General features: G+C 40.5%; 1 protein-coding gene across 1 annotated transcript; it reads left to right on the top strand.

Moving 5' to 3' along the window:
• Positions 1-27,527, top strand: ANKRD46 (ankyrin repeat domain 46). Its single transcript, XM_024572154.3, has 5 exons — positions 1-138; positions 16,515-16,614; positions 19,020-19,350; positions 20,502-20,660; positions 25,526-27,527. The coding sequence occupies exons 3-5, from the start codon at positions 19,040-19,042 to the stop codon at positions 25,740-25,742; spliced, it is 687 nt and encodes a 228-aa protein (XP_024427922.1). The 5' UTR covers positions 1-138; positions 16,515-16,614; positions 19,020-19,039; the 3' UTR covers positions 25,743-27,527.
• Positions 27,528-27,926: the final 399 nt, after the last annotated feature.

The raw sequence follows: 27,926 nt of genomic DNA, 5'->3' as shown, positions 1-27,926 counted from the left end.
GCAGCGTGAGGCCGCTCTGGCTCAGATGGAGGCTCCGCTCGCTCGTCTCTGTGATCCGCTTCTCACCCTGGCCTGCGGCCACCGCCTTCGCCGCCGGGAGGGTGCAGCAGCTGTCAGCTCTGCCAGGCCCAGTCGAAGGTACCTGGGAGGGGGCCTGTGGACCTCTCCAGGGCGGGAGTCCCCGATACCTCCCCCGCTGGCCCGGAAGCCCCGGAGGGACGGGGCCCGGGGCCAGGCCAGGGGCCGGAGGGGCGAGGGAGCCGGTCAGGTCCCCGTGGGCCCGGGGGTCTGTGCTGCTCGTGAGCGCAGGGAAAGGCCTGCGGGGCGTGGGGGGGGGGGTGCGTTTGCGGGAGAAGGCGGTGGATGTCCGCAGGAGGGTGCCAGCCCGGATTTGCCGGGCGCCGCGGGCCTGTGGTGGGGCGCGCTCGCGGGGATCCGGAAGGTCCCAGGTCCGAAGTCCGAGCCGAAGCTCCAGCCGCCTCTGGTCTTTAGGCCTGGGCGACACGTGTGCTTCTGCCGCATTAGCACAGGCTACAGTACGTACGTACGGGGTGGATTGTAGGGAGTTGGCGGTCTAGGGGTAAACAGAAGCCGTTGAAATGTCCAGAATGGCATCTGGCCCCGGCGTGCCCGTGTGCAAAAACAGCATTTGCCCCTTAATTAACATGCTGCGCCGAGAAGCAGGTTGTTTACTCACTAGATTTTCCAAGACAGCGCTCGGCTTCGAGAGAAAGATACGTTTATTCTGCAAAACGGTCCACAATATTCAGGATATGAACATACTGAGGTAAAAAATATACCATTGAATAGTAACACTTCTCATTCCTTAAAAAATAATGGTGGTACCAAGGAGCTCCTAGCTAAAGAGCTGTAATATCAGTGATGTAGGAGTTACAGTAATAGCTATTCTCAAGCACTTGCTCTATGTCAGACATTGTGCTGAGTGCTTTAAAATACCTGGTGACTTTAATCCTTGGAGCAATCCTCTGAAATAACATTTCCATTTTACAGATAAGGAAACTGAGGCATAGAGTCTAAATTAACTTGTTTAAGGTTAGACAGCTAGCAAAGACTGAACTGGGGTTTGAGCCTCTTCTCCTTTACTCCAGGGTCCTCTGCTTAAGATTTTGTTGCTGTTGTTTTCATATGCACACTGGGGATCGAACCCGTAACAGGGTTTGTGCCCTGACCGGGAATCCAACCCCTGACCCTTCCGTCTAGGGGACCATGCTCCAGGCAACTGAGCCATCGTGTCATCCTGTTGCTGTATTTGTAGCTTGAACTGATTTCCCTGTATTACTGCCTGGGTGTCCTGAGGATGTGGCAGCTGGCTTTCTTCAGTGTGAGCTATCCATGAGAGAACAAAGAGGAGGCTTCGATGTTTTTTATTGCCTGATCTTGGAAGCCACTTTAACCGTATTCTATTTGATAGAAGTGAATTAGTAAATCCATTGAAGGGGAGGAGATTTAAACTTCACCTCCTCAAGGGAGGTATATCAAAGAATGTGTGGGCATATTTTTAAACCGCCGCAACGTACTTATGTAAGTGATATGATTAATACACAAAAATGCAAAAGAATGCAAATATAAATGCAAAAATGCAAATACACCATAGGTGTATTACTACAATTGGAGTTCAGCAAGGTTGCTGATGTGAGTCAACACACGTGCATTAATTTCATTCCTAGTATTAGTATTAACTGAGTTAAAACTGCAATAAAAAAGACTCCAATCATAGCAGAAATAAAAGTGGAGTGTTATTTAAAAATAAAAGTTATAAAATATGCACAAGACCTTCATGGAAAAAAATTACACAAATTTATTAAAAGATAGCAAAGAATACTCAGATATACAATGTTCAAGGATGGAATAACTCAGTGTAGTAAACAAAAATTTCAGTAAGATTTCTGTGATGTATGACAAAGTAATCCTAACACTCAGATGGAATAGAAAATGGCAAATAATTGTTGCAGTGATTTTGAAGAATGAGACTGGGAGACTTGTTATACATGGTATCAAGGACTATTGTAAAGCCAGCATCATTAAGACAGTGTGGTGTTGGCACGTGCATATCCCATAGATTACCAGAACAGAAGGCCAGAAACAAACACACGTAAACAGATAATTGATATTTGTTAGAGCCCTATTGTCTGGTACAGTGGCTATGACCACATGCAGCTTTAAATTTTAAATGTAAGGTGCCTAGCGTTAATAACTGCACTATTGGTTTTCAGCATTCTGGTGTTCTAGTATTTGATGCTTGCTGTTTTAAAGTATTTTTTTATGATATGTCTTTGTGGAATTTTTGGCTATTTAAAAGAAAAAAACGTAAGTATTTATGTCTTGGGACATAGCAAGGGTATTATATGTTCTGTTACAAATTTCCAGCTGAATGAATGGTGCATCTGTTTTGAAAAAGAATTCTGTATTTCCATGACCTCAAAAGAAGGAGGAAAATTGTCAAAGCAAACTTTATATTACAAAAATAATTCTAACTAGTTTGGAGACTTTCCAAATAAGTAAAATAAGAAATTAACAGTGTTGAAATTGATTCAGATATCCTCGATGAAATTAAGAGATTAAGAAATTGGAAATGTTTTCTTTGACACAAACTAGCTTATTATCAATAAGGTTTCAGTTTCTGCAAAAATAAGAAATTAAAAGGACAGAGAGATCTCAAAGAAGAGATGAAGTGATTTGAAGATGGAGTTGGTAATTATATTACCATTATGTTGCCTCTAGTTAATATAGATTATTTAGCATCTGGAAAAATTTGCCAAAAACATGCTAACAACTCATTTGCAATGCTCTCTGAAAAAAAATCAAATTTATTTTTAATTTTTTGTGATTATTTTAATTTTCTTTACTTTTATACAATATTTTATTTTTCTGCCAGTTTATATCAGAATGGCAGTGTATACTTAACACATTTTTATAAGTTTATATTTTTATTTGATGCTCTGAAATGTTACTAATTTTTTAGTTATCATTGTTCATTTCATTTTACTTGTTAAAACATGAATTTTGAATTTCAAAAAAACCCAGTGTTAATGCTAATATTTCCATATTACATGACGTAACTATTGAAATACTCATGCTATCATTTTGCTTTAATGTTGTGTTTCTGTCTAGTATGTGTCTGCTGTGGAAGGAGTTGACAAATGTTGGTTTATTATTTCTAAATAATTTCTACTTCTCAGACCTTAAAAGACACTCAAGAAGTAGCCATATGATCATGATTTCTCTTTAAGTGTGACATCAGTTTTATTGGTGTCCCGTTTTAGACCATCTGTTTTTGTCTAGTTATATTCTTTGGCCAACTTCAACAAGTGCCTTCATGCCTATTGTTACCTTTTAGGCATTAAGGCCAATTTCCAGGCTCCATTGGAAGAGTTACTTGAATGCGTACTTTACATTTGGACTATGCATTCACTTAACTAAAAAAGTAAAAAGTGTAGATTGAGCACTTAGTATGCAATAGGCGCTACTAGACATGGTGGGTTTTGTTGAACAAGACAAACAAGCTCCTGTTCTCAAAGAGCTTACATTCAAACAGGGAGGGAGGTTTACAGTAAACAAGAAAATTCTAGATGGGATAAGTAACTTATGGGGATAAGTACATTTGAGCTGAGCCCTGAGTGCTGGGAATGAGCTGGCTGAATAAAGATCTAGCCAGGAAATCCATCACAGTGGAAGGAGGAGTAAGTGCAAAGACCCTGAGGCAGGGAAGAGCTCATGGGAACTTAAAGGAGGCACAGTGGGGCTAGAGTATAGAGAACAAGAAGTGCAGATGGTTAAAGGTGGAATTAGGTAGGCAGGAGCAAAATCATTTGGATTCTGTAGACCATGGCAAGGATTTTGAATGTTATTTTTAAATGCATTAGGTTGCATTTACTTATTTAAATCAAGGGAATGAAATGTGATTTATGTTTTTGAAAGATTTTATTTTCTGTGTGGAGAAATTAATTGTACAGGGGTAAAAGTGGAAATGAAGCCTGGTTAGGAGTTTATTATACTAGGTTCAGGAAGGAGTCATCCTTGGACCTTTGGAGCCACTAAAAAAGTTTTTTAGCTTGAACTTGATGTTCCACAAGCATGGAATGGAGGTAACTGGTGAGAATGAGACTGGGAGACCAATTAGAAAGGCAATGGAAAACTTCATGTATGTGGCTGTGTGTTAGAGCCAGAATTCAGAGTAGTGAGAATACAAAGCAAATAGAATTTGAGAGACAGTGAAGAATGAAGAGTTGACAGGACTTTGTGTCTGGGTCGGGGTCAGGAGGAAAAAAAGCATCAAGGATGATGACTAGAGGCCTGGGCTACTGGAGACGTGTTAGTACCGTTGTCAGAAACTGGGAGTACTGTCTTCGTTGTGATGTGTGTGGGGGGTGTTGGCTTTTAGACGTGATGTTGAGGTGAAGGCAAGACACACAGACGGGACTGTTTATAGAATTGCCCTGTGTACTCGTGTGCCAACGTATATAGTACTGTTACTACCTCTTTGAGTTCTCTGCTTGCTTGCCTTGCCCTTGCAGAGCACCAAACTCTCAAGAGTTCCTCTCATTATTGCCCCTGACCCCCTGAATGCCAAAATCATTTTGTTGGTGTTCAGTGATTTACCGTTATCATTGATGTGGAAATCCTTTACCCTTGATTCACGCCGAACTTTTTTAAGGGATATTTTTTACTCGGAAACTAAGCAAAAAAATCCAGCATCTTATATTTGTTTATTGCATTATCGTTTTCAAAGTTCTTCTGTATAAAAACGCGGTGAAGTAGATAGGGCAGATATTATTATCCCAGTTTTTCAAATGAGGAGACTGAGGCACCTAGAGATTGCCTTCTCAAGATTGTACCCTAAAAAAATGGCCGAGTCAGGAGCCAAGATACAGATCTTTGATTGGTATCTAGTCCTCAAAGAATAGTTCCTGATCAGCTCACAGAGCACAGATCTCTTGGTTCAAATCTTTAAGTCTGCCTTCCCTATTTATAGCTTATGGTCATCCAACTGGTTGTTCTTCCTAGATTTAACCTTGACTAGATTGGGGGGAAAGTGGTATCTTTGGGTTAGCAGAAGCCTGACACTGAGATTTGATCCAATTCTCATTTCCTTCTAGAAGTTTTTATTCTTTCCTCCAATTCTTAGTCCCCTCAGGCCTTCCTGTCTGATGGTGTATACCTACAGCTCATTGTCCTTGCTTCTGTACCTCCTGGTCCTCTGGGTGGGGAAGGCATTTTCTCCCTTGATGGATGTGGAACTGGGAGTGATCTGCCTTAAGAGCATTGGAAGGAACCAGAAGCTGGCTGGAGAAGTTAGGGAAAGTTGTGCGGACAGGTTTCTTTCTGCTTGATGTAGCCAAAAGGGGGCTCAAGGAGAGGTTGAGAGATGTAAACAGCAGACATTTCACAAGGCGTGAGGGAGTGGAATAGGTGAAGATCGAGAGGTTGCTGTCAGAACGGGGAGCTGTGGGTTAAGACTGGGCGGTGGAAACACGTCCCAGAGGACAAAACCCAAGTACGGTGACTGAAGTGAAGTGGAAATACAGGTGTTTGACGGGGAGAAGTTTGAGGAACTCTTGGGTTACTCTTTTTTTTTTAAGTGATAAGTTACATACATGAAACCATCCAATAATCTATAATGAAGAGCTGTAATTTGGGCCAGAGAAGACTAGAGGGAAGTGGTATGAAAAAGCAGTGTGTTTGGTAAAAGTATTTTAGATTTATTTGCATTAGTATCACTGGGGATGATGTGCTAAAATATCAATGGTCAATTTAATAGTTACTTTGCACTTAAAAGTGTGTCTTTAATTTGCTTTTGTCTCTGTTCCTATACTTTTTCTGCTGTTTAAGATGCTAAACATTTCATAATCCTAGATCATTTTCCCAAATCCAAAGCTTGTGAATTTTGATAATGTAATTTGTTTCATATATCCAAGTATAAGAAATTTATTCTCCCATCTATTGTTTGAAGACAGTGAAGTCATTATCTTTTGATAGTATTTTATTTTATTTTATTTTATTTATTAATTTTAGAGAGAGAGGAAGGAGGAGAGAGAGAAAGAACGCCGATTTGTTGTTCCACTTATTCATGCCCTCATTGGTTGCTTCTTGTACTTGCACGTGCCCTGACTGGAGATCAAACCCGCATCCTTGGCATATTGGGACGATGCTCCAACCAACTGAGCTAACAGGCCAGGGCTTGATAGCATTTTAAAGAACAGCTTTTCTGTCATAATTATTTTTGCCTGACAGTATGGTTTTCTTGAGTACAAGAACAAAAGTTCAGAGTCACAATTATTCAAACTTAAAAAAAAGAAACCCACTCTTTCTAACAGTTTTATAGTACATCATACCGCTGTTGACAGGTCATCTAGGAAAAAATGTTTTAGCTCTAGACATTGACCATGCTGTTCCAGATTTCCTTGGTATTTGTCATAGAACGAATGACAAAATACAGGCAGGCGCTGCAGAACAACATTTTGATTAATGACAGGCTGCATGTGTGACGGTGGTTACATAACATGGTCGAGCCGAAGCATTTCCGTTGCCTGGCGCTGTGGCAGCGAGGCATCATAACCTCGTAGCGCAGCGCACTATTCACGTGCGCGTGGTGATGCGGGTGTAGCCCTGCTGCACTGCCGGTCGGACTCAAGTGTGGCACCTGCAGTTGTGTGCGGTACATAATAGTGGATCATGAGGACTGTTACTGGCTTGTTCTTTACTGTACTTTTTATTGTCGTTTTACAGTATCACTGCTTATACAAATTTGCTTATACAAGATGTGTGGCCTCATACATCTGGTATTTGTCACGTTTCTTGCTTTCATTTTCTCTTGTTTTTGATTTAATCTCATGTTGTATGTGCCGTACAGGCCTGTAACCTAGGAACAATTGACTGTGCCACACAACCTAGGTGTGTCACGGGCTGTACCACCTAGGTTCTTGTAAGTGCGCTCTGTGATACCTGCAAAACGATGAAATCGCCTAGTGACGCGTTTCTCAGAACATAGTCCCATCGTAAGTGGTGTGTGGCTGCGTTAAATGGTTTTGAGAAATTAAAAATAAGGAGCAGAAAGAAAATGAGGTTTGTATATGCTAAAATTAGTAAGCAATTTTGACTATGTTAAGGAAAAAAAAACTGTTGAGAAGCTGTTTCCTGGAAAACAGCAAATCTGGGTGAGCCATGTGGCTATTAAAGCTTCAGATCCTTAGTCACTAACCACTCTTTTCTATGTTGGTCACAGTGACCTGGTAGGTCAGTAAAAATAGTTTCATTAGGAATTTGCCAGCCCCTGTTCCCGTGTCTGGAAGATCCCCTAAAACTCTGAGTACCTGGATATAATCCCAGCCAACTCACAGACCTGCCGTTTTAATAGGAGAGGCTGTGTGGGGCGGGGTCTCAGTCAGAAAGGGGGTTCTTGTAACTCGTTGCCCCTCCCATCAGAGTTAGCGTACTTAAGAAGCCATCAGGACTGCTGGCTCACCCCTGCTTTAGAATATTGGCATTTCCACCTCTTGTCCCACTTCTTAGGCTCCCGAGTGGCAGCATGAGGAAAGCTCCAGCCAAAAAATGCAACTTCTGCCTGAAGTCTTCTACTTATTTTTATCCTCCTAAGCTGGGCTAGAAAACCTGGGGGGAATCCCCATGTGTCTTTCTTGAACCTAGAGCCATTTCTAAGCATATAACGCCCCGCTTTGTTTTTCCTGGGTATCAAATTGCCTCCCCAGATAGGTTACCCCAGTCTAAAGGAGCGAGAGCAGGAAAAGGCCACAGGCCCTCCCTCTTTAAAGCCTCAGACACTCCTCGGCTCTCTTAAGAGTCTTTACTCACTTCCTACCAGAGGTCTCGTCCTTAAGTCTTATTTTCAGTGGGGGGAGAGAGGACATTTCCAACGCCCCATGTAGTGGTTCTTTTGTGACTGTATGTAAACGTGCTATTTTAAAAGGCTGTATATGCTAACACCCAGTCTAACACATAGTTTAGGGTGTGGAAGGTGATAAATTATAATAGAACTGTGAAAAATAAACTATTGCATTGGCGTGGTAACTTTTCCGACATGAATCAAGAATATGGCTACCACCTTGCGGGTGAGGGATAGTATGTGACGTAGTGTGTAAGTTACTGCCTCTCTGATTCGCAGTGTCCTTATCTGTACAGTAAGGGGATGGGCTGAGGTGATGGAGATGACCATTCCAGCTCTAAAGTTTCACAGAAATATTTAAGTTTCTCCTGAGCACAATCTTGTGCCTTCAAACCACTTCAGGTGAATCTGGTTAAAACTTTGTGGACTATTTAGAAAATAGTAACAATTTACAAAAGTTGTAGTTTCTATATTTTTAAGTAACACAGAATAAATGAATAAGCAAGAATGCCATTCTTGTAGCACTTTCATTCTGTGTAAATGAAATCTGCTAAGGGGGGTTCAGTCAGGTTTAGATTCTGGAATAGGCCTAGAATCATGTTTATGCTACTCATTTGCTTGGGAAACATTTTTTAAACGAAGGTTTAACTTCACCCAAATTCTGACTTTTCACAAATTCAGAATTAGTGAGAATTATTATAAGGAACTGAATTTGAAGAGAAACTTCAATGTTCATAGCAGCACAATTTACAATAGCCAAGTACTGGAAGCAACCTAAGTGCCCATCAGCAAATGAGTGGATCAAAAAATTATGGTACATTTACACAATGGAATTCTGTGCAGCAGAGAGAAAGAAGAAGCTCATACCCTTTGCAACGGCATGGATGGAACTGGAGAGCATTATGCTAAGTGAAATAAGCCAGACGGTGAGGGACAAATACCATATGATCTCACCTTTAACTGGAACATAATCAACAAAAGAAAAAAGCAAACAAAACATAACCAGAGACATTGAAATGAAGAACATTGTAACAATAGCCAGAGGGGAGTGGGGAGGGGATAGTGGGGAGAGGGGTCTATAGGAGCTACTGTACTATACAGGACACAAGGACAAAATCAAGGGGAAGGGTAGAGGTGGGGGAGGGAGGTGGGAATGGCTGGGGTGGGGTGGAGGGATGGGGAGAAAATGCAGACAATTGTAACTGAATAAAAATAAATAAATTAATTAAAAATAAATAAATAAGTAAAGAGAAACTTCAGTGGCGCTCCTTTTGCTCTATACCTGGCCTGTACTAGGTGCTTGAATTGCACTTGAAGCCCAGGTAGACCACAAGGTGGCACTATTAGGCCATACGAAGAAAGTGTTGCTGTAGCTAGAAAAATTTTTTAAAAATCGAGTAACTTTTTACAAGAGTAGTTACTATATGTTCATGGAAGACTTCAGCTTGACCTCTCAGTGCTTATGGAATGTCTTTTTATAGAATTACAAGTTACAGACTGGAGCCTTCCAGTGGGAGGAAGTCCCTCGCTAAGAATTTTAAACATGGTAAAATTATACAGTAAAGATTGTGGAAAACACTAAAAGGTATTAGAGTAACATAAAATGTCCAAGATTACCAACATTCCCTTTGTGGACAATTAATTTTGATTTATTTTAAGCTAATATGTTTCTAAAACTTGGATTATAAATAACTAAATTTTAATAACACAAATAATAAACTAATATAACTATTATAGGAAATACATATCAGAAATCCTTTTTTGGTGTTTTTTGATTTCCTGATGGAGACAGAAAATTTTAGGCAGGTGTTTTCTCACTACTACAATGAGTAAGAAATACTTGAGAAATACTTGAGAATATGTAGTCACTTCCTGTAATATAGAAAACATTTCTAAATATTTTCTTGTTGTTTTCTCACACTTTAAAAAGTTTACTTCATTTGAAATGACTGCGAAGAGCTAATTCAGAATATATGAGCTGAATGGTGTTTCCTGTAAAGTAAGAAGCACTCCCAGGTGTTTACTGGTTTTCCATGGTTTAAAACGAAGTTTACTTTTAATAAAATGATTGTAAAGAGTTAATTCAGAGTTTGTGGACTAGAACTAATGTTTCCCTTTATGTAATCTTTGATGGGAAGATTTGGTAAGCTGATTTATTATATTAAAAATCATATAAAAACAAACTTAGTGACTTTATTTTTTCACACATAAAATGAGGATAATGATATAGTACTTACCATACAGAGTTTTTCTGAGGATTAAACCAGTGATTACAGGGAAAAACATTTCAATAGTGCCTGGATAAGTTAATAATGACTTAATAAATGTTAAATATTATGTATCTCAGATGTTGCTAAGCAGTTGTTTGTATAGTAATAGCAAATATACAAACAAGGCTTTTTTTCTCTTTAAGTTTTGATTCCTAAGAACCTCTACTAAGTAATACGTGATTAACGTACTTTTAACTACTACATAAACTTAAGCATAATGAATGGGCCTCCCTTGAAGTAGCGCTCTGTAATTCGCACGTTCCACGTTAGGGTTACCTTTACCGTACTAATAAAGCTGGTGTTGAAGAAATCCCAAAGTGAAGAATTTTAGACCTAGTCAGATTAGACTGAACTGTTGGACATAAGACAAAATGTGATTCTCCACAAATTTAGAGATAAGGTAACAATGTATCTGCCAATGCTGGATCCGGATCTATCTAAAAATTACTCTTATTGAACATCTGGTAATTGTTTTTCAGTCTCGGAAGTAAAATTTGGAAGGTCTACCTGTAGACTTCCTTCTCCAAGTGTTCTTCATAATACTGGAGTATATTAAAAGGATACTATTCTCAATTCCTTTTAAAATTTATTTATGCTTTCAGAAAGAGGCCTACCTTTTTCCTACATTAAGACCTCAAATAATATTCACATATTTTGTCTTCATTTTGGGTAGGTAATTCCAAGGTTAAAAATTGGAATCCTAGCCAAATGGTCTATGAGAATTTATTTCCCAGGCCCTCCTAAGCCAACCTCCCAAAAGTAGATGAAGACCCGACATCCAGCTAGTTTAAGATGAACTGTAGTGTAGGGTGAACTGTGACCTAGAATCTTGGGAGTTCTGTAGTGAGCAAAGCAAGCACTGCGTGAAGGTTGCCGTCGCAGTGGAAGGGTTTGCCCGTGGAGAACTGAGGCTGCCTCCGCAGCCCTACGCTGGGCTCCGGCCAGCCGTGTCGTGTCTTCGCAGGGCACTGTCTGAGAGCCTGTCATGACACTCAAATTTTGACCAAAAGTATTATTTAAAAATTTGCTTAGACTATGTTTTGACTGTCTTAAAATGTCAATGAACCCAAAACTCTGTAACAGAAGAAATATAGGGTAAGTTTTGTTTTAATGTCCTAAGGAACTCGATAAGAAAGTTATGGCACATACTTACAATAGAATACAATGGTTACAAATTGTAATGGAAGACTGGTCACATTGAAGGCTGTTCACAACATAGTAAGTGAAAAAGGTTAACCTTAATATGCATTGGATGAGTTAAATATACGTACTCAGACAGAGAAAAAACGCTAGAGACTATAGTGTTAATAACAGTCATTTCAAATAGTCATTTCTAGTTGCCAAGGTTATAGGTCACTTTAATTTTCGTCTCTGTTCATATTTATTTTCTTAAATTTACAATGAACTGTAGAACTAGTCATAAGAAAGGATGTTACTTTAAAATCCGGTTACAGTGAACTTCATTGAGTGTACATTCAGCAAAGAATGATTGAGTTTTCCTATGTCTAGCTTTCAACAAACACTGCCCAGGCACTGTGTCCTCACGCTGGGCGCACACAGAGATCAGACCCACTTCCTGCCAGCTCGAGACATGGTCAAGCAGGGAGCTCTGCAAACAATTTTGAACAAGCAACAAAGCTTTGTATGAGCCATTTTCTCTTTAATTATCTTGATAACTGTATAGAGGCCGCGTGGCATATAGGAAATATTAGAGACTCAGTTCGAAGGGCACTCTGCCACTTTACACTGTGACCTTAGTGTCATTAACTTCTCTGAGCCTTGGAAATTAAGACCCCTCTTTTAGAGAAATATAGTTGCTGAAGATAAGAAGACTAAAGAAATGTATCATTAATGATTGGGGAAGAATTTAAATTGTTGAAATTCTTACTTGTTCACAGCTAGATTTCTTACAGATAGGGCTTTTTCCTTGCCTAATATCTGTGGATCTGCACAGTGCTTAGGTTTTAAGAACAGTAATTTTAAAGGTCCAGCAGTTAGGATTTAATGACTTTATGGAAGTTCTTGTTTTATGGTTCTTTGAAGTTATTTTACATATTAAAATAAGTGTATCCTTTTAAAAGGGTAAAAATTGACCAAGTGAGGTATAGAGAATCCTGATTTTGAGGTTTCACTTAGTGTATATCATTCTCAGTTTAGTACTTTTTCTTGTCATTAGAAAATGTAGGCAATAGATGTGATAATGTAACAGTTCAGATATGCCGTGTGTTCCTTGCATTTTGCTGAATTGTCTGGTGTTCTGACATCTGATTAAAGTTGCTATGTAGGCATAATGTAGTCAGTCCATTTGACCCAGGAATGTGCCTCTCCCAGTGACTTTTCAAAATGAAAAATAAATTGAGACATTATATATAATTGGTGATACTGGGTATAGAAGACCAATTGAAAGTTATAATATGCATATGTTAAAATAGAACATGTTTTTTCCATTAGTTCTTAACCATCAAGAATACAGTTATGCAGATTGACCTAAGATTAATATAAAAGAAAAATATAAAAGAAGAAGAATATTAACAAGAACTTTTCATCAAGTCAGTGACTCACAGGCTTACACCAAAATCTCCGTATTGTTTTGTTATTTGGATTGAGACATTTTAGTGTTGGACTGTTTAGCGTTAGGGTCTCTTGTAACTGAGTTTTGGGTGACTGCCTCGTCCGTCCTCTTGAAGCTTCTCAGGCAGTGCCACCCAGCACGGGGTCAGGAGTGTTAGACTCTGGGCTGCTCCAGCCTTCTAAGACCTGCCCACCAAAGCCCCACTTTGAACAGTCCCAGAGAGTCAGCCTTTGGAACAGTCAGTAGGCACTGTCCCTTAGGAACCAGGCCATAACGAACAAGCAGAGGGCTTTCGGGGGCTTGCTGATTCCTACTGGTGACTGTTTTGGTGGGTTTCCCTCTGCCTGGAACCAGTTCTCTTTTTCTTTCCCTGCGATCCTTACTCCCCACTAGAGGTCACTCACTGTTAGGAGCTGCTGAGTTATCAGCAATTGATGTTCCATGCCAGCCGTCTTCAGTACAGCAGAGGACTGGTCCCCTAGAGTAGCGTCCAGTCTTGGGAGGGCAGGAATTGTTATTTTGGGGTGCGTAGGTCATACAATTAGTAAGTAGCTGAAGTGGGTTTCAAGTGCAGGCTCTCCAGCTCCGGATACATTCTGGATGGAGTAGCCACACTTTTTTAACAGCCTCTGACCATAGAACAACTGCCTCTGTAGCGTACTGTGCACTCCTGAAAGTAGCCTTCTTGGGAGACTCAGACTGTATCACATCTTTTCCTCCCGCATTCCCCACCTCTGAAAGCAGCCTTCAGTCTCCGTGGTTTCGCTTCATTCACCGGGGAACAGGCCCCCCTCTGTGAATCTTGGAAGATACTAGTTCCCTGTTCACACTCACACATTAGTGCCTCTAACTCTCCCTGTGGAATAGTTCTGACTACTCACTCCCATGGTGAACACCAGGTCATCTACCTGAGCCCTCGTAAGTGCTTGGGCCTGTGAGCTTTTCCATAGCCTCTCATTCTCCTGGTTCCTTGAGGCATCCAGACAAATGACTCCAAAGAAGACCTTACATTTTTCTTTTTTGGGGGGATGGGGAGGGTGGGCACCTTCAGACTCAACAGTATTTTTGTCAAAATCTTTAGGCCACCGTACAACACAGCAGTTGCTCCTGGTTGTTTGTCCCAGAGAAACGAAGACTTACATTCACATACAAGTATGTACCTGAATGTTATGAAGCTTTATCATAGTAACGAAAACTGGAGACAGACAGATGTCCTTCAGTAGGTGAACAGTTACACAAACCGTGGTACCTTTTTATCATGAAATACTACTTAGCAATAAAAAAGAAACAAACTATTGATATAAACAACCTGGATGAATCTCAAGAGAATTACACTGAGTGGAAAAAATAAAAAGCAATCCCCAGAAGTTCCGTGCTGTGCGGTTCCATTTATGTATTTGAAATGACAGTGTTACAGAAATGGAAGACGGGGTAGTGGTTTCCAGGGGATAGAGAGAGGTGGGGCGGGAGGGAAGTGGGCGCGGCTGTAAAAGGGCAATATGAGCGATCTTCGTGGTGATAGAAGTGTTCCGTGCCTTGACTGTGTTAATGTCAGTATCTTGGTTGTGGTACTCTGCTGTAGTTTTGCAAGATGTTACTATCAGGGGAAACGAGGTAAAAGGTACACAGGGCCTCTGTGTTACAACTGCATGTGAATCTCTAATTATCTCAAAATAAAAAGCTTGATTTAAAAAATCTTTAGTCCTCTTGATCTCTTAGACAATAGTTAATATGTGTTCTGATTTCTATTCACTTCCATAACTTCTTGAGGAAGCTATGAATAGATTTCTAGTGATTAAGATCTAATTGGGGTCTTAGACATTTTCTTGGCAGGTTTCTAGGAATTAGATCTAATGCATTTGTATGATACTGTTTGAAATCACATAGATCTGTAATTTGATCAAGTTTATTTTCTTATGGGGCCTAGTCATATCAAAATATTACGGCAGAAGTAATGTCTTTCTGTGGACTTAAGGGAAATTAAGATTACTTGGGGGGGGAGTGTAGCTATGCGATCAAGCAAAACTTGTCCCTTTCGTAATGTGAACCCTACTGTCTTCAGAGCAACCCCCTCCACTATTTTAACATTGAAAATTAAATCCAGAGAATACATTAGAGGCTTTAGTCATGGACACTTAGCCGCAGAACTCGGGAAAAGAAAGGAAAATACCAGGCTTTAGGTGAATCAGAATACTTGTTCAAAGAAATCGATTAAGGGGCTCTGTGATTCGAAGTTTGGCTAAACTGGCATTGCAGAATTGCAGGGAACTGGGAAACAGTTGAGCAGGGCCGGTGTTGCGTGTGTTACCAGCCATCGTGGCGCTCGTCGACACGCTTGTGGGACTGGTCCTTGCATATAGTTTGCCAGGCCTGGTCTTCACTTCCAACTCGGCACTGACAGCCCTTATGAAACAACCTGACTTACGTCATAAGTGGAGCTTCATAAAGTACCATTAATTATTTCTCTGGATAAGCTTATTTAAAGGGATAACAGTGAACATGAATGACCAGTGAAAGATTAACCTGAATTTCAGCGAGAGCTGTAAATTTGGGATTTAAACTTCACGAGGGGGGACCCAAAAAAACCCCAGAATTATCTTCTGGAGGGTGGGTCCCTTGTATTACAAGCTCCCCCCACTAGGGGGAGTGATCTAGGAACCCAGCTGTATCAGTGTACCAACTGGCATTGTTGTGAGAGGGTGCATTCAGCTTCAGTTAATTTTTTTTTGAAGATTCAAGGCATTTGCCCATTTCGTGGTGGGTGATTTATGAGCACCCTGCCCACCCTGCGCTGAGTGTTCAGCAGTTTTTGACCCCAAACAGCATGACCCCTGTGCCCACCCTCCCTATTCACCGGATCTTACCCAAGCGACTTTTTTTTTGTTTCCCTGATGAAAAAAGTCCTCAAAGGGAAATGTTTTGCCCATCCAGAAGAGGTGAAACAAAATATGGCAGAAGCACTGAAAAGAATCAAAATGGAGGACTTCAAAAACTGTTCTGAGCAGTGGAAAAAATGTCTCGATAAGTGTATTGCATCAAATGCAGAGTACTTTGAAGGTGACTCAACTTTAAACATGTAAGAATAAACACACGTTTTTTTATTTAAAAAAATCCTTTTCCGGGGGTTCCCCCCTCATATACCCTACCACTTAGCGTGGTACTAGCACATTTTAGACACGCAGTGAATGTTGGTTAAACAAATTAATACTGATTTTTTATGGGCCATACTGCCAGTCCATGACCCCTCTGACACGGTCCCTCAGGAGAACAGTGCAGTGGGGCAGATGGTGTCTCGAAACCCCTCAGTGTGCGGAGGGGACACCTGACTGGGCTCCAGCCAAAGCGTGAAGGAGGAGCCGCAGCCCCGCGTGGGGTTCTGGAGGGAGGGGCCCGCCATGTGGAAGAGAGTGCAGATAGATACGAACCCGCTTTTCTTTCACACTGAGAGGAAGAGAGGGGGACAACCTTAAGGGGAGGCCTAGCCACCATTTACGTGAAAAGTAGGCACTCTGAATTCCCGGGACTTCGAGTGAATTTTCGGAGCTCAGTTTCGTCTCTACTGATGAACCGCAATTCGATTCTTTTTCTTTTGTCTTTCTGACCATTCTTTCTTGTTTGTGGGCAACAGAGCTACTCTTTAAGCCCCTTTTCCCTTCTTCTCACTTTGATTACGTGTCAGTTACCAGCCTCACAAATTGAGATCTTCCTGGAGAGTGTCTGCAGGCCCCAGCAGCCTGTCTGTGTTTACTGGAACAGCACGTCCTTTTTCACACCACACCTTTGTTATAACCGAATTTTCTATTTACTCTAGATCCTTGCCCTTACATTTCTGGATATCCTGTTGATCCTTCTTAAGAATTCGGAGAAACTGCCAGGTGACCACTGAAAAAAGATCTAATCTTAAGGCTTACGTGAGTATTTTCTGCTGTGGCCTTGCTTCAAGACAGATTCAGTTCTGTGATTGAAATGAAAAACGTTATCATCGAAGTTATTAAATTTGGGGGTGAGGTTAGCAGTTTCTCAAGAGCACAAAGAAACTCACAAAGTACAGTACACTTATTCTTTCTTAAAAAATAGACCAAAAAAAGGCATTTTCCCCCCCAGTAAGCCAACATTCAAAAGAATCCCAGTCTGCAAACCACAAGAATTCTTACTGTGTTTTAACCAAAAAATACCAAGTAAATTGTTTCTCAGAATCTATTCATACACAATTTAACCAAAACACATTACTTCTTGAAAAGCACATATGTCATTTATTTTTTAAAAAAGTTTGTGATCGCTTTGTCTTTTTTAGTGATCCAATCCAGTGAACGCTATAGAGGAAAATAGGGAGATTACCCTCAAAAGAAAGTGCTTGACAATTATATTGAGTAATTTCTTCTCATTGGGTTAATTTCTTTAAAAAGCATTATATAATGCCATAATCTGAAGTTTATTTTACCTTGACCTCTGTAATTCTTAATCATAGGCAGATTTGTCCCTTATTTAGACTTACCCTTAACAGCTCCTTCTCACTCTTTATATCCGACGGGTCATTAAGTTGCGCTAATTTTACCTTCCACGTCCTAGAGCAGTATGTTCCCTTCTCTCCGCCATTGTCTGAGGTCAGGCTCTCCGCATTTCTTGCCTGGGTTTCTACAGTGACATACTGATTGATCTACTTGCCTCCAATCTTGACCCCCTCCAGCCTAACTTCTCCATATTGCCAACAAAGCAGTCTTTCTCAAAGAATGATAAAATGAGACCGTGGCATTTTCTTGGCTTACCATCCTCCAGTGACTCATTACTAGAATTCAGGTACAATAAATCTTAGCATAGAGTTGTTAGAAAGGTTAAATAAAACTCAGCAAGAAGCCCTGGTGCCATGCCTGGCTCAGCACAGGCCTCCGGTACCTGTCAATGTTTCCCTTTGCACCGGGAGCCCCTGGCAGAGCTCTAGTGTAGGGATGCCCAGGACTGGAGGGACCGCTGCGGCTCTGCTGGGAAGCCAGGCTAAGAAGAGGAGGGGCTGGGAATCTCATCAAACTCCACATCTCTGCTTCCCGGACACCCTGAGGTCAGGCGCAAGGGGAGATTGGTCTTGCGTCCAATTCCATTAGTGTCCCAAAAAGGAAGATTTAGGATGATAAATTATAAACCACGCTCATCTCTGACTAACCTTTAAGTAACCTGAGAGTGGGAGTCATCGCTGTAATAAACACATCAGTCTCTGCCTTTGTGTTTTCTTGTTTTGGTTTGTTTTCTCTTGAGTTTCTTAGTAAAGGTTTGTTAGGTTTTAACTTATTCTTACATGAACCAAGGGGTGGGGAAAGAGAGAGACAGAGAGAGAGAGAGAGAGAGAGAGAGAGAGAGGAAGACGCACAGAGAGATGTGAGAGAGGCACACAGAACAAGACACTCAGAGAGAGAGCGAATGAGACTCGGAGAGACTGGAGAGACCACTGGGGTGGGAAGGTGTCGATGAGGGAGGTGTGCACACCCTGACTGGTGAAGTTGCGGTACTCAGCTGGGTGAAGTGTCAGCGTGGACACAGTTGGGATTGCTGCCTTTGCCCTGCCTCCCTGCTCCCAGACAGACCTGGTTTTCCTCATCTCAATCTTCAGACAGTGGGAGTTCGGTGAAGTCAGGTATTTAGGTAATTGTAGAACAGAGCAGAAAAGGATCAACCCTGGAAAAAAGATGGGCAGTCTGAATTGATTTTGTGACATTGTAATTTTTAAAGTAAGTTCGTTGCTTTCCTTAGCTGCTTCTGTTAAAATTAGAAATGTGTGCTATAAACACAGCATTTAGTGGGGCTTTATTGAGTGTTGTCTGGCTGTGTTTTAGGCTAATTTAGTTAACTTTCGAGCGGATAGCTCTGTTTACCGTGCAGAATATATCAAATGCAATAAGAAGCAAATATACGAAGGGATCTCTCTGTTGTAAATGGGAGTGTCGGCAGCAGCACGTGCATGTAGGTAGTTCTTCGAAGTCTAAGGGTCACGTGTTTATGTTGTCTGACAATGAATAAACTTAAATCTAAGCAGTTACAGCTTGCTTAACTCTAAAAATATCTCGGTATTTTTATATGATGAAAAGCAAAATAAAGCTTTATAGCAATTTAACTGCAATTTTGACCCAGAACATATGAGGGAGCTAAGACGATATAATGGCAAATAAAATGTAATTGATAACTTGGTTGGTGTTTCTGTTCGGTGAGGTACTTTATTAGAGGCCGGCGGCCAGGGAGGATAACGAGAGGTGCTTTTCTAGGTGACTTTATTGTCTTGGTTTAGTGTGCCTTCACCAAGCCTCACTCACCTCACGTTTCATTGCAGGCGTCCACCCCATCAGAGCAATGTCTTACGTCTTTGTAAACGATTCTTCCCAGACTAATGTGCCCTTGCTACAAGCCTGTATTGATGGAGACTTTAACTATTCCAAGAGGCTTTTGGAAAGTGGCTTTGACCCAAATATTCGTGACAGCAGGGGCCGAACAGGCCTTCACCTTGCAGCAGCCCGCGGGAACGTAGACATCTGCCAGTTGTTGCATAAATTCGGAGCTGACCTTCTGGCCACAGATTATCAAGGGAACACAGCTCTTCATCTCTGCGGTCATGTGGATACTATTCAGTTCCTAGTTTCCAATGGACTCAAAATTGATATTTGGTAAGTTCTCTGTGGTTTTTGAAGTCTAGTTATTTCTTCCCATTAGTTTCTCAACCAGCGGGCTAATCTTGGAGTCTACTGATTTTGTTTCCCCATTGATCCATTGTAGTGTCGTGGTTAGCCAGGCATTGAGAACAATGGAATCTTGTGGGGGAGCAGGGGAACAAGGGGCTGACTTCTGGATTCTCGCTGAAGCAGTGTCACTTCTTCTGTGAAAACAGTGAAGAAGATTAAAATTTGTTGAACATCTATTATAGGTTGGGCACTATGTTTACTTATGTTAGCTCCTTTAGTCCTCACCATGAATAGTTCTTGCAGTAGCTGTTATCTTCATTCTACAGATGAAATAGTTGAGACAAAAAGGGTTAAATGACTTAACAAAGGTCACATCACTAGAATTTGAACCTAGTTCCACCAGATTCCACAGCTTCTTTGCCTTCTGTCATATGATATTCCATGCTAGCTTCATACTCTCCGTGGGGCTCGGACTCCTTTTTATACTGAACAGTTTCAAGAAGTGGTTCTCTTTGTTTATTTTAGAGGTACTTTTTGTCTTGGGTGGGAAAGATGTTAGGCCCCTGTTAATGCTGAGCTTGACCTTTAAACTGCAGTTACATGTTGCCCTAATTTATTGGTCCTATACTGTCCCCAACTCTGAATAAGACCGTAAATGCTCCTGTTCCCATCAAGACAGTGCATGGTGGGGACTGACTGCAGGGTTCAGTGTCAGCCTGGCTCTGTCCCGTTGTTAGTGTTAGGTAGCTAGGTGAGTCAAAGCTTGTTTGGTTGCATTTGAGATTTAAAAAAAATTCTTAGACTTTTAAAAAATATATAAATATTCTTTCCACAAAATGTAAATGTCAAAAATGAATCTAGAATTAGACTTTCCAATTAATTTCTGGAAAGATGCCCTCTTTTTCTTTTATTTATTCTAATTTATTCACTCTTTTGCCTATATATTCCTTTTCCTTTTTCCCTAGAAGGAAAAAAAATATAGGTTAATTCAAAATTCAGGTTTCAGCTTGACTATTGGTTCTGCTCTGGATTTTAATTTTAACTTAATTGGGCTTATACCTTCTTCACTGTATTAGGTACTAACAATGTGATACAATTACTGTAATGACCTCTTTATTGTGACAACCTTTTTAAAGCAATCATCAAGGCGCTACACCCTTAGTTCTGGCAAAGCGCAGGGGCGTGAATAAAGATGTCATCCGACTGCTGGAATCTTTGGAAGAACAAGAAGTAAAAGGATTTAACAGAGGAACCCACTCAAAACTGGAGACCATGCAGACAGCTGAGAGTGAAAGGTACTTAAGATACAATTTTTTAATGGGCAAGTCACTTTAAGACCCTGGATCTTTTATGACAACTTCATGAGCTTTATATTTATTTGCTTTCAAGTACAAAGCTTTGGTACTTTCTTTGAACTTCACACAGTCCCTATGGCTCCGGATTACAATTGAGAGGCTATTAACAGAAAGCACTACGTGCCCGCATGCACATGATCTGTGCAGGGAGACTCACTGCGTCGCCAGTGCGAGGGAGAGGAGGTGGTTAAGAGCTGAATGTGGGGGAAGGAAACCGGAGTTCGAGGATTTTAGTACAGGTCACAAAAGGAATGGGATTTCAAGAAGGGAGAGATAAGTAAGGCTGAGTGAGAACTTGGACATTATTAGAAAAGACCAAAAAGGTAGTTTCGAGGGTAGGGAAGTGGACTGCTGAGGAAAAGTAAAAGAGGAGGAGAGAGAGTAAGACAAGATTTAACACATACTCAATTCAGTAATGTGAAAGTGAAAGTGACTTTTACATGAGTTGGAACGAATAAAATTTGGGCTCCCGTAAGTGACTGAGGCTAAGATGCAGTGATTGCTCGAGTGAGTCTCAAATCTCCCATTGTTTCTCCTCTAAAAGCAGTTCCGGACACAGTTCAGGGAGCTCTGAAAAGGTGACAAAGCATTTTTCCTCCTGGCCTCTGGCTCAGCAGATGAAGTCAGCAGGCCGGACTTTGCTGTACGAGTGTGGAGTTTCATGACTGCCACGGCGTTCCAGCCGTCCAGATTACCCCGGGCAAGGACCATCAGCTTCTGATAGTCTCACCCCACAGTGTTCAGTGGAATATATTTCAGGTCCTCATCAGCTGTTGACCCAGTGGCTGATTGGTCAGATTTGGATTTAGGATCCTGTGGACCATCTATACCATCAGGGTCACTGCTTCTTTGAATTCTAAATGAAACCCTCTCTATTTTTCATCGTTCACACTTCAGTTCCTTTGTACCCATGATTGCTTTCCTTCCTCTTCATGTACTGCCTGGGATATTCCTTGGGGACAAGTAACTCCACTCTCAAGCTGAGGACTGTTTTGTTTAGACACTTTCAAATATTTATTACTGTCCAAAAATATTAAAGAGTTTTACTCCTAGAACAGTGCATGCTTCTCATGATTGTCACTGAAAGCTGATAAGTAGATGGAATAAGCAGGAAGTCAAAGATGCATTTGCAAGCCCTGTTTCTCTCACCTGTGTACTTTGGATCAACTGTCAGAATGCCAGAAGCAGTTTAATAACATTGTTACCTGTTATTTGTCACAGGTTATGTTCTTCCAAAATAACTTGAAATTTATTTTCATCTTCCTAAATGATAGTAGTAAATTACTTTACGCTTTTTTTTTTTTTACCATGAGAAATATCCAAGAATGTACTTTTGTTTATTAGTTATTTTCGAGACATTGCTTGGTATATTTTTTTAGGTTAGTATATTTTTTTAAATTATATTTTATTGATTATGCTGTTACAGTTGTCCCAATTTTTTCCCCTTTAACCCCCTCTACTCCCTCAGGCAGTCCCCACATCATTGTTCATGTCCATGGTCATGTGTGTAAGTTCTTTGGCTACTCCATTGCCTGTACTGTAGTTTACATCCCCATGGCTATTCTGTAACTATCAATTTGTACTTCTTCATCCCCTCACGTATACACCCATTCTCCCAAACCCACCTCCCATCTGGCAACCATCTAAATGTTCTGTGTTTCCACAATTCTGTCTCTATTCTTCTTGTTTGCTTTTTAGATTCAATTGTTGATAGATTTGTATTTTTTGCCATTTTATTGTTCATAGTTTTGATCTTCTTTTTCTTAAAAAAGTCCCTTTAACGTTTCATATAATAATGGTTTGGTGATAATGAACTCCTTCAGTTTTTTTCTTGTCTGGAAGCTCTTTATCGGTCCTTCGATTCTGAATGATAGCTTTGCTGGGTAGAGCAATCTTGGCTGTAGGTCCCTGCTTTTCATGACTTGGAATATTTCTTGCCAATCTCTTCTACCCTGCAAAGTTTCTTTAGAGAAATCAGCTGACAGTCTTATGGGTACTCCCCTGTAGGTAACTAACTGCTTTTCTCTTGCTGTTTTTAAGATTCTTTCTTTGTATTTAAGCTTTGGCATTTTAATTATGATGTCTCTTGGAGTGGGCCTCTTTGCATCTATCTTGTTTGGGAGTCTCTGTGCTTTCTGTATTTGTATGTCTGTTACTTTCACCAAGTTAGGGGTGTTTTCTTTCCTTATTTTTTCAAATAGAATTTCAATTTCTTGTGCTCTCTCCTTTCAGCTCCCCTATGATGTGAATGTTGGAATGCTTGAAGTTGTCTCAGAGGCTGCTTCCACTATCCTCATTTCTTTTTGGATTCTTTTTTCTTCTTGCTGTTCTGATTGGTTGTTTTTTGCTTCCTTCTGTTCCAAATCATTTTCTCAGCTTCACCCACTCTACTGTGGATTCCCTGAAAATTCTTTATTTCAATTAGTGTATCCTTTGTTTCTGACTGGATCTTTTTTATGCTGTTGAGGTCCTCACTAAGTTTCCTGAGCATCCTTATAACCAGTGTTTTGAACCGTGCATCTGATATATTGCTTATCTCCATTTTGTTGAGCTTATTTTCTGGAGTTTTGTTCTGTTCTTTCATTTGGGCCATTTTTCTTTGTTTCCTCATTTTGGCAGTCTCCCAGGCTTGATAGAATGGCTTAATGTAGTCGGTGTCCTGTAGGGTCCAGGGCATGGCCTCCCTTATTACCCAAGCTGGGTACTCAAGGTGTGCCCACTGTGTGGGCTGTGTATACCCTCCTCTCATAATTGAGCCTTGATGCCCAACACAGATAGCAGCCATCTGCAGATGGCTTTGTAGATAATGACGTCTGTCCGGGGTTACACGTCATAATCTACAAAGCGATCTGCAGATGGCTGCTATTTGTGCTGGGCGTGGAGGTGTCCAGGAGAGGCCAAGCTGTGAATCAAGGCCAGCTGCTGCTAGTGCTGGGCCTGGGGCCACTTAGCTCGAGGTATGGGGCTTGCTGAAGCCAGATGCTACTTGTTTGAGAGAATTTAGGAAGATCTGAAGCATGAGCCAAGACAAGCCATTCATATGGAAAATCGCTGGAAACAGCTTGGGTGAGCCTGGAAGTTGGGTGGGTATCAAATTAGTGAAAAATACTTTCCCGGTTCCCCATAATCCTAAATTTAATTTCATTCCTTTTTACTTTGTAGATACAAAGTAACTAAGACAGTGTAGATGACAAACGTGCAAAAAAACTACACATGCACACTCACACTGCCACACCATTAGAATTGGGCGCTCTGTGGTAACAGCAAACGTTTCACTGAGCAGAGCCACCGTAGAAAATTCTGAAATGCAGAGTGTCACGAGCTCCTGGAGAGCTCAAGTGACTCCTCATGTTACATGTAACGCCTGTGAGCATGAAAGCGTGTTAGCTCAGGTATAGGCGAATTTTACGTCAGAATTAACCTTGACCTTCTGTATATATTTATGGTTTGATGTGTTGAAACCTTCTCAATGTTCTAATCTTATTTTTGAACGTGCTTCAGTTTTCCTAAATTTTTGTAATGTAGAATCCCACTGAAAATGTCTTCTTGTGTTCAGAAAATAAGTATCTTTTAATTAATATGAAAAGAAAAATTTGAATTGAAGCAAACAGGCCCATTTGGAAGTCAGCTTTTCACGATAAGAGAAGACCTCTAATATTAGTACAGGCTGATTAGTAAAGGACCGCTGGGTAACCGTGTCAGGAAGTAAACTAAAGCTGTAGGTTTTAGAAAACTGCTGATTTTACGTAGTGCACCAGAGTCCAAGACATTGTTTTACGCTGTTTGCTTTGTTCTGTAGCCAGATGGCTGGGAGAATGTGAAGAGCCAGTGTTGAGGAAGGGTAGAGGGACTTTTTCTAAGCAATAGATGGTTGATACATGCGATCATGGTCATGAGGGCTTTAATCTAAATGGTAGCCTGCTACCGGGCCTGGTGTTGTGACACTCTAGTGGGTGTTGATCCCTCTGAGCTTTGAATTCATCGCCACGCAGGCCTTCCGGCACCAAATCAGATATACCGTTTTCTGCTGATAGCAGTCAGAGTTCTCCCTGACAGAGTTCTGAAAACCAGAATCAGTGGTTTTATGGTGTTTGTGTTACCTTATTTCAACTAGGCTCAGCCCTGATGCAGAAGAGAAGTAAACTTATTCTGTACTATTGTACAAGATAGAACTGAAGCCATTGGGAAGACACTATGGAAAAGAATTCCTACTGAGCAGACTTGTTCAAGTGTGCAGCAGACTGCGAGTTAGCTTCCGTTATTAAAGAATTCCAGTTAAAGGGAGGAATTCTTTCACTGATCATATTGTTAAGCTAAAAATAACCCCCTTTTAACTTTAAGGTTCACATACTGTATTAAATGAATTTTTAGATTTGCCCCTCTTATTTTTTTTAACAAGAACTCTCAAATTAGGAGTCTTTGTTTTGAATTCTTCTAAATGTAAAATAACCAAATGTGTTTTGGTTTAGTATCTGATGGAAACAACTCATTTGACCAATTTCAAGATTCCTGCTTGGGAGTCTTTTACTAGAAAAGGACTTTCAACTTTGACTCTTCTAGATACCAAACCAAGAAGCACAATTATTATGGTTTAGCAATTACAGTTGGAGGCAGATTGTCCAGATACACAAATCATACAGAGTGTGTGAGAATGTAAATGCATACGTATGTCAGTTTTCTTCTTGTGAGGATTGTGTTGTGACGTTGCTCTTTTCTAAATAACATAGTTCCTGTTGTTTTACGTTTTTAAAATGGGCGAAGTGTGCTGTTTCACGCCCACTTACTTCCCTGTGCTTCTTTCACAGCGCTATGGAGAGCCATTCTCTCCTCAACCCCAACCTGCAGCAAGGCGAAGGGGTCCTGTCCAGCTTCCGAACCACGTGGCAGGAGTTCGTAGAGGACCTGGGCTTCTGGAGGGTTTTGCTCTTGATCTTCGTCATTGCTCTGCTGTCTCTTGGCATTGCCTACTATGTGAGTGGGGTGCTGCCTTTCGTGGAAAACCAGCCTGAACTGGTGCATTAAAGGAGCTCTTGGAAGATGAGGCGCATGCCAGTTTTCTGGCTTCCAGTGCTTCTCAGTTTCTCAAACTTGTTCTCTTAGTGCAAGGCAGTGAGGGCTGTACATGTTTTTCTTTTTGCATTTTTACATATTGTAATCCTGTTAGAATGATGTGTTCATCTGGACTAACTACTTAGTGTAGTCAAGTATACTGCATCCCAAAGCTACCTCTAACTCAGCGTGACTTCTTAGCAACACACAGCCTTGTTTGATGAAAACATGGAAATGACGAAAGAAAGAAAGATAGAGGAAGTCCTTGCTATAGAAACCTTACCCTTATATAGGCCCAACTAAAGTGAAGTGTTCAAAAAGAAAATTTTAGGTTTTCTTTTATGATTGGTTTTGGTTGGTGATTTTGTTTTGTTCTGTTTGTTTATTTTTGCAAGAGCCTCTTTTCTCTTTTTATTTACAGTCTCTGAGAGTAGACAAGAGAATGAAAGATTCAGCTTAAAACTTGAGTGCTTTTATCATATCCTGCAGAGTAAATCATATCATTGGAATCTCTTTGGTTTATTTTAACACTTCCAAGTCTAGTCGCAAACCAACTAGAACTTTTGAAAGTGAGCTATATTTTATTCAGAAATGATTGGTTTGATCTTGTATTTATTTGTTTTAGAGTAATTTTTTGTAAACTGCTTTACTTGTTAATATCTATAAAAAGTGAAGAGTTCATTTTGTTCACTTTTCCACTGCCCTTAGTGTTCATTTCAAAGATGGTCTGTTTGTCAAAAATACAGTCAGAAAGCTTTTCCTATTCGGTAGTTGGCCGGAAAAGTACTTTGCTACGTAACTGTCTCTGTAGTTTTGCAACGCTGTTACCACAGCGCCGGATTCAGTTTTATACGCTGGCCGTGTCGTCGCAATTGTATCACAGTTCACAGCTCCTTCATTTTATGTGCAATCCTGTTAGAGTCCCTGTAGGATCGTCATAATTTCAGCCGTGTCAGTTACGGTCTGCCAGCAAGACGGATGGAGTGTTTCTGAGTTAATAGTGCTGGACATAATTGTGCTGGGTGTCATAAATGGTTTATGAGTGGTTATATTATTTAAATCGAAATCTGGCCGCCAAACTATATTACAGCATTCAGCAATATGTTTGGAGGCCTCTTTTGTTGATGATTCTGTTATGTATAAATCATATTCTTAGGTTATTAAAAAGGAATAGTAAGACTTGATCATTATTCGTTGGGTATAGTCAGAAAACTGTAATGAAAGAATAGTAATACCTTTTAGAACAAAGACATCTAAGCTACTGCTAATTGAATTGTTGCTAGAATTAGAACTTGAAGTTTAGGATAGAATTGGTATTTCTGTGACTCCTGTTGCTTCTTGTAATTCTCTCCTTTGTATTCCTACATCTGGGATTGAGGCGGCTTTAGCCTCTCTTAAACAGCTGTTTTAAATTCCTGGTTTACCTGGCTGCTTTGATATCAGCTCACAGAGTCTCGCTTTTAGGTTAGACATAAACAAAATAAATCTTGCTTGGTGTAAATACAGAAAAAGCAGTGGATTTTAGAATGGAGAACACTACAATACTAGAAATCAAAGTATATTCAGAATGAAAGCTGTAGAACTAGCTTTACGTTTGGTTGTAAATCTAAACAGATAAGTAAAATTGATTAAACGTATGTACATATTTTGCATTTTTTAAGATGTTTCCTTTTAAGTTCTGATTTCTTTGTATCTGTTCTCTGCGTTCAGAATTCAGAAAGAGTACCAATAAATGTATTTCTAATCTCTTAATCACAATCCATTTTAGTGTATTATTGTTTTTCTTTCCATTTGAGGTTTTTTTAAAAAACATGTTGCAGTTGGCTGTGTAAAAAATAAAGATTTTTTTTTTCAAATCTGGTTTAAGAGGTATATCAAGTTTATATGTTTTCCTTATAATTGCTCTGAAACTAATTTGGGTGATTTGCGTAGGGATTCGAAAGTGATAATAACTACAGTGATTAACCACCTCTCTACTATACAAGTCGTTGTGTCTGCCACATTTCATTCATTCTTGTGCGCCCTCCCCCACCTGCACCCCCTTTTTATAAGATGAGGGAGGTGACACAGGGAGGGAGGGGTAAGTGGCTTGTCCAGGGCCAAACAGCTAGGACGTAGTGGAGCAGGTCTTCCAGGCTGAGGCTCTGTCCCCAACTA

This window comes from Desmodus rotundus, chromosome 8, assembly GCF_022682495.2.
Source record: "Desmodus rotundus isolate HL8 chromosome 8, HLdesRot8A.1, whole genome shotgun sequence".
Lineage (NCBI taxonomy): Eukaryota > Metazoa > Chordata > Mammalia > Chiroptera > Phyllostomidae > Desmodus > Desmodus rotundus.
This window is presented reverse-complemented; position numbering and strand designations above follow the sequence as displayed.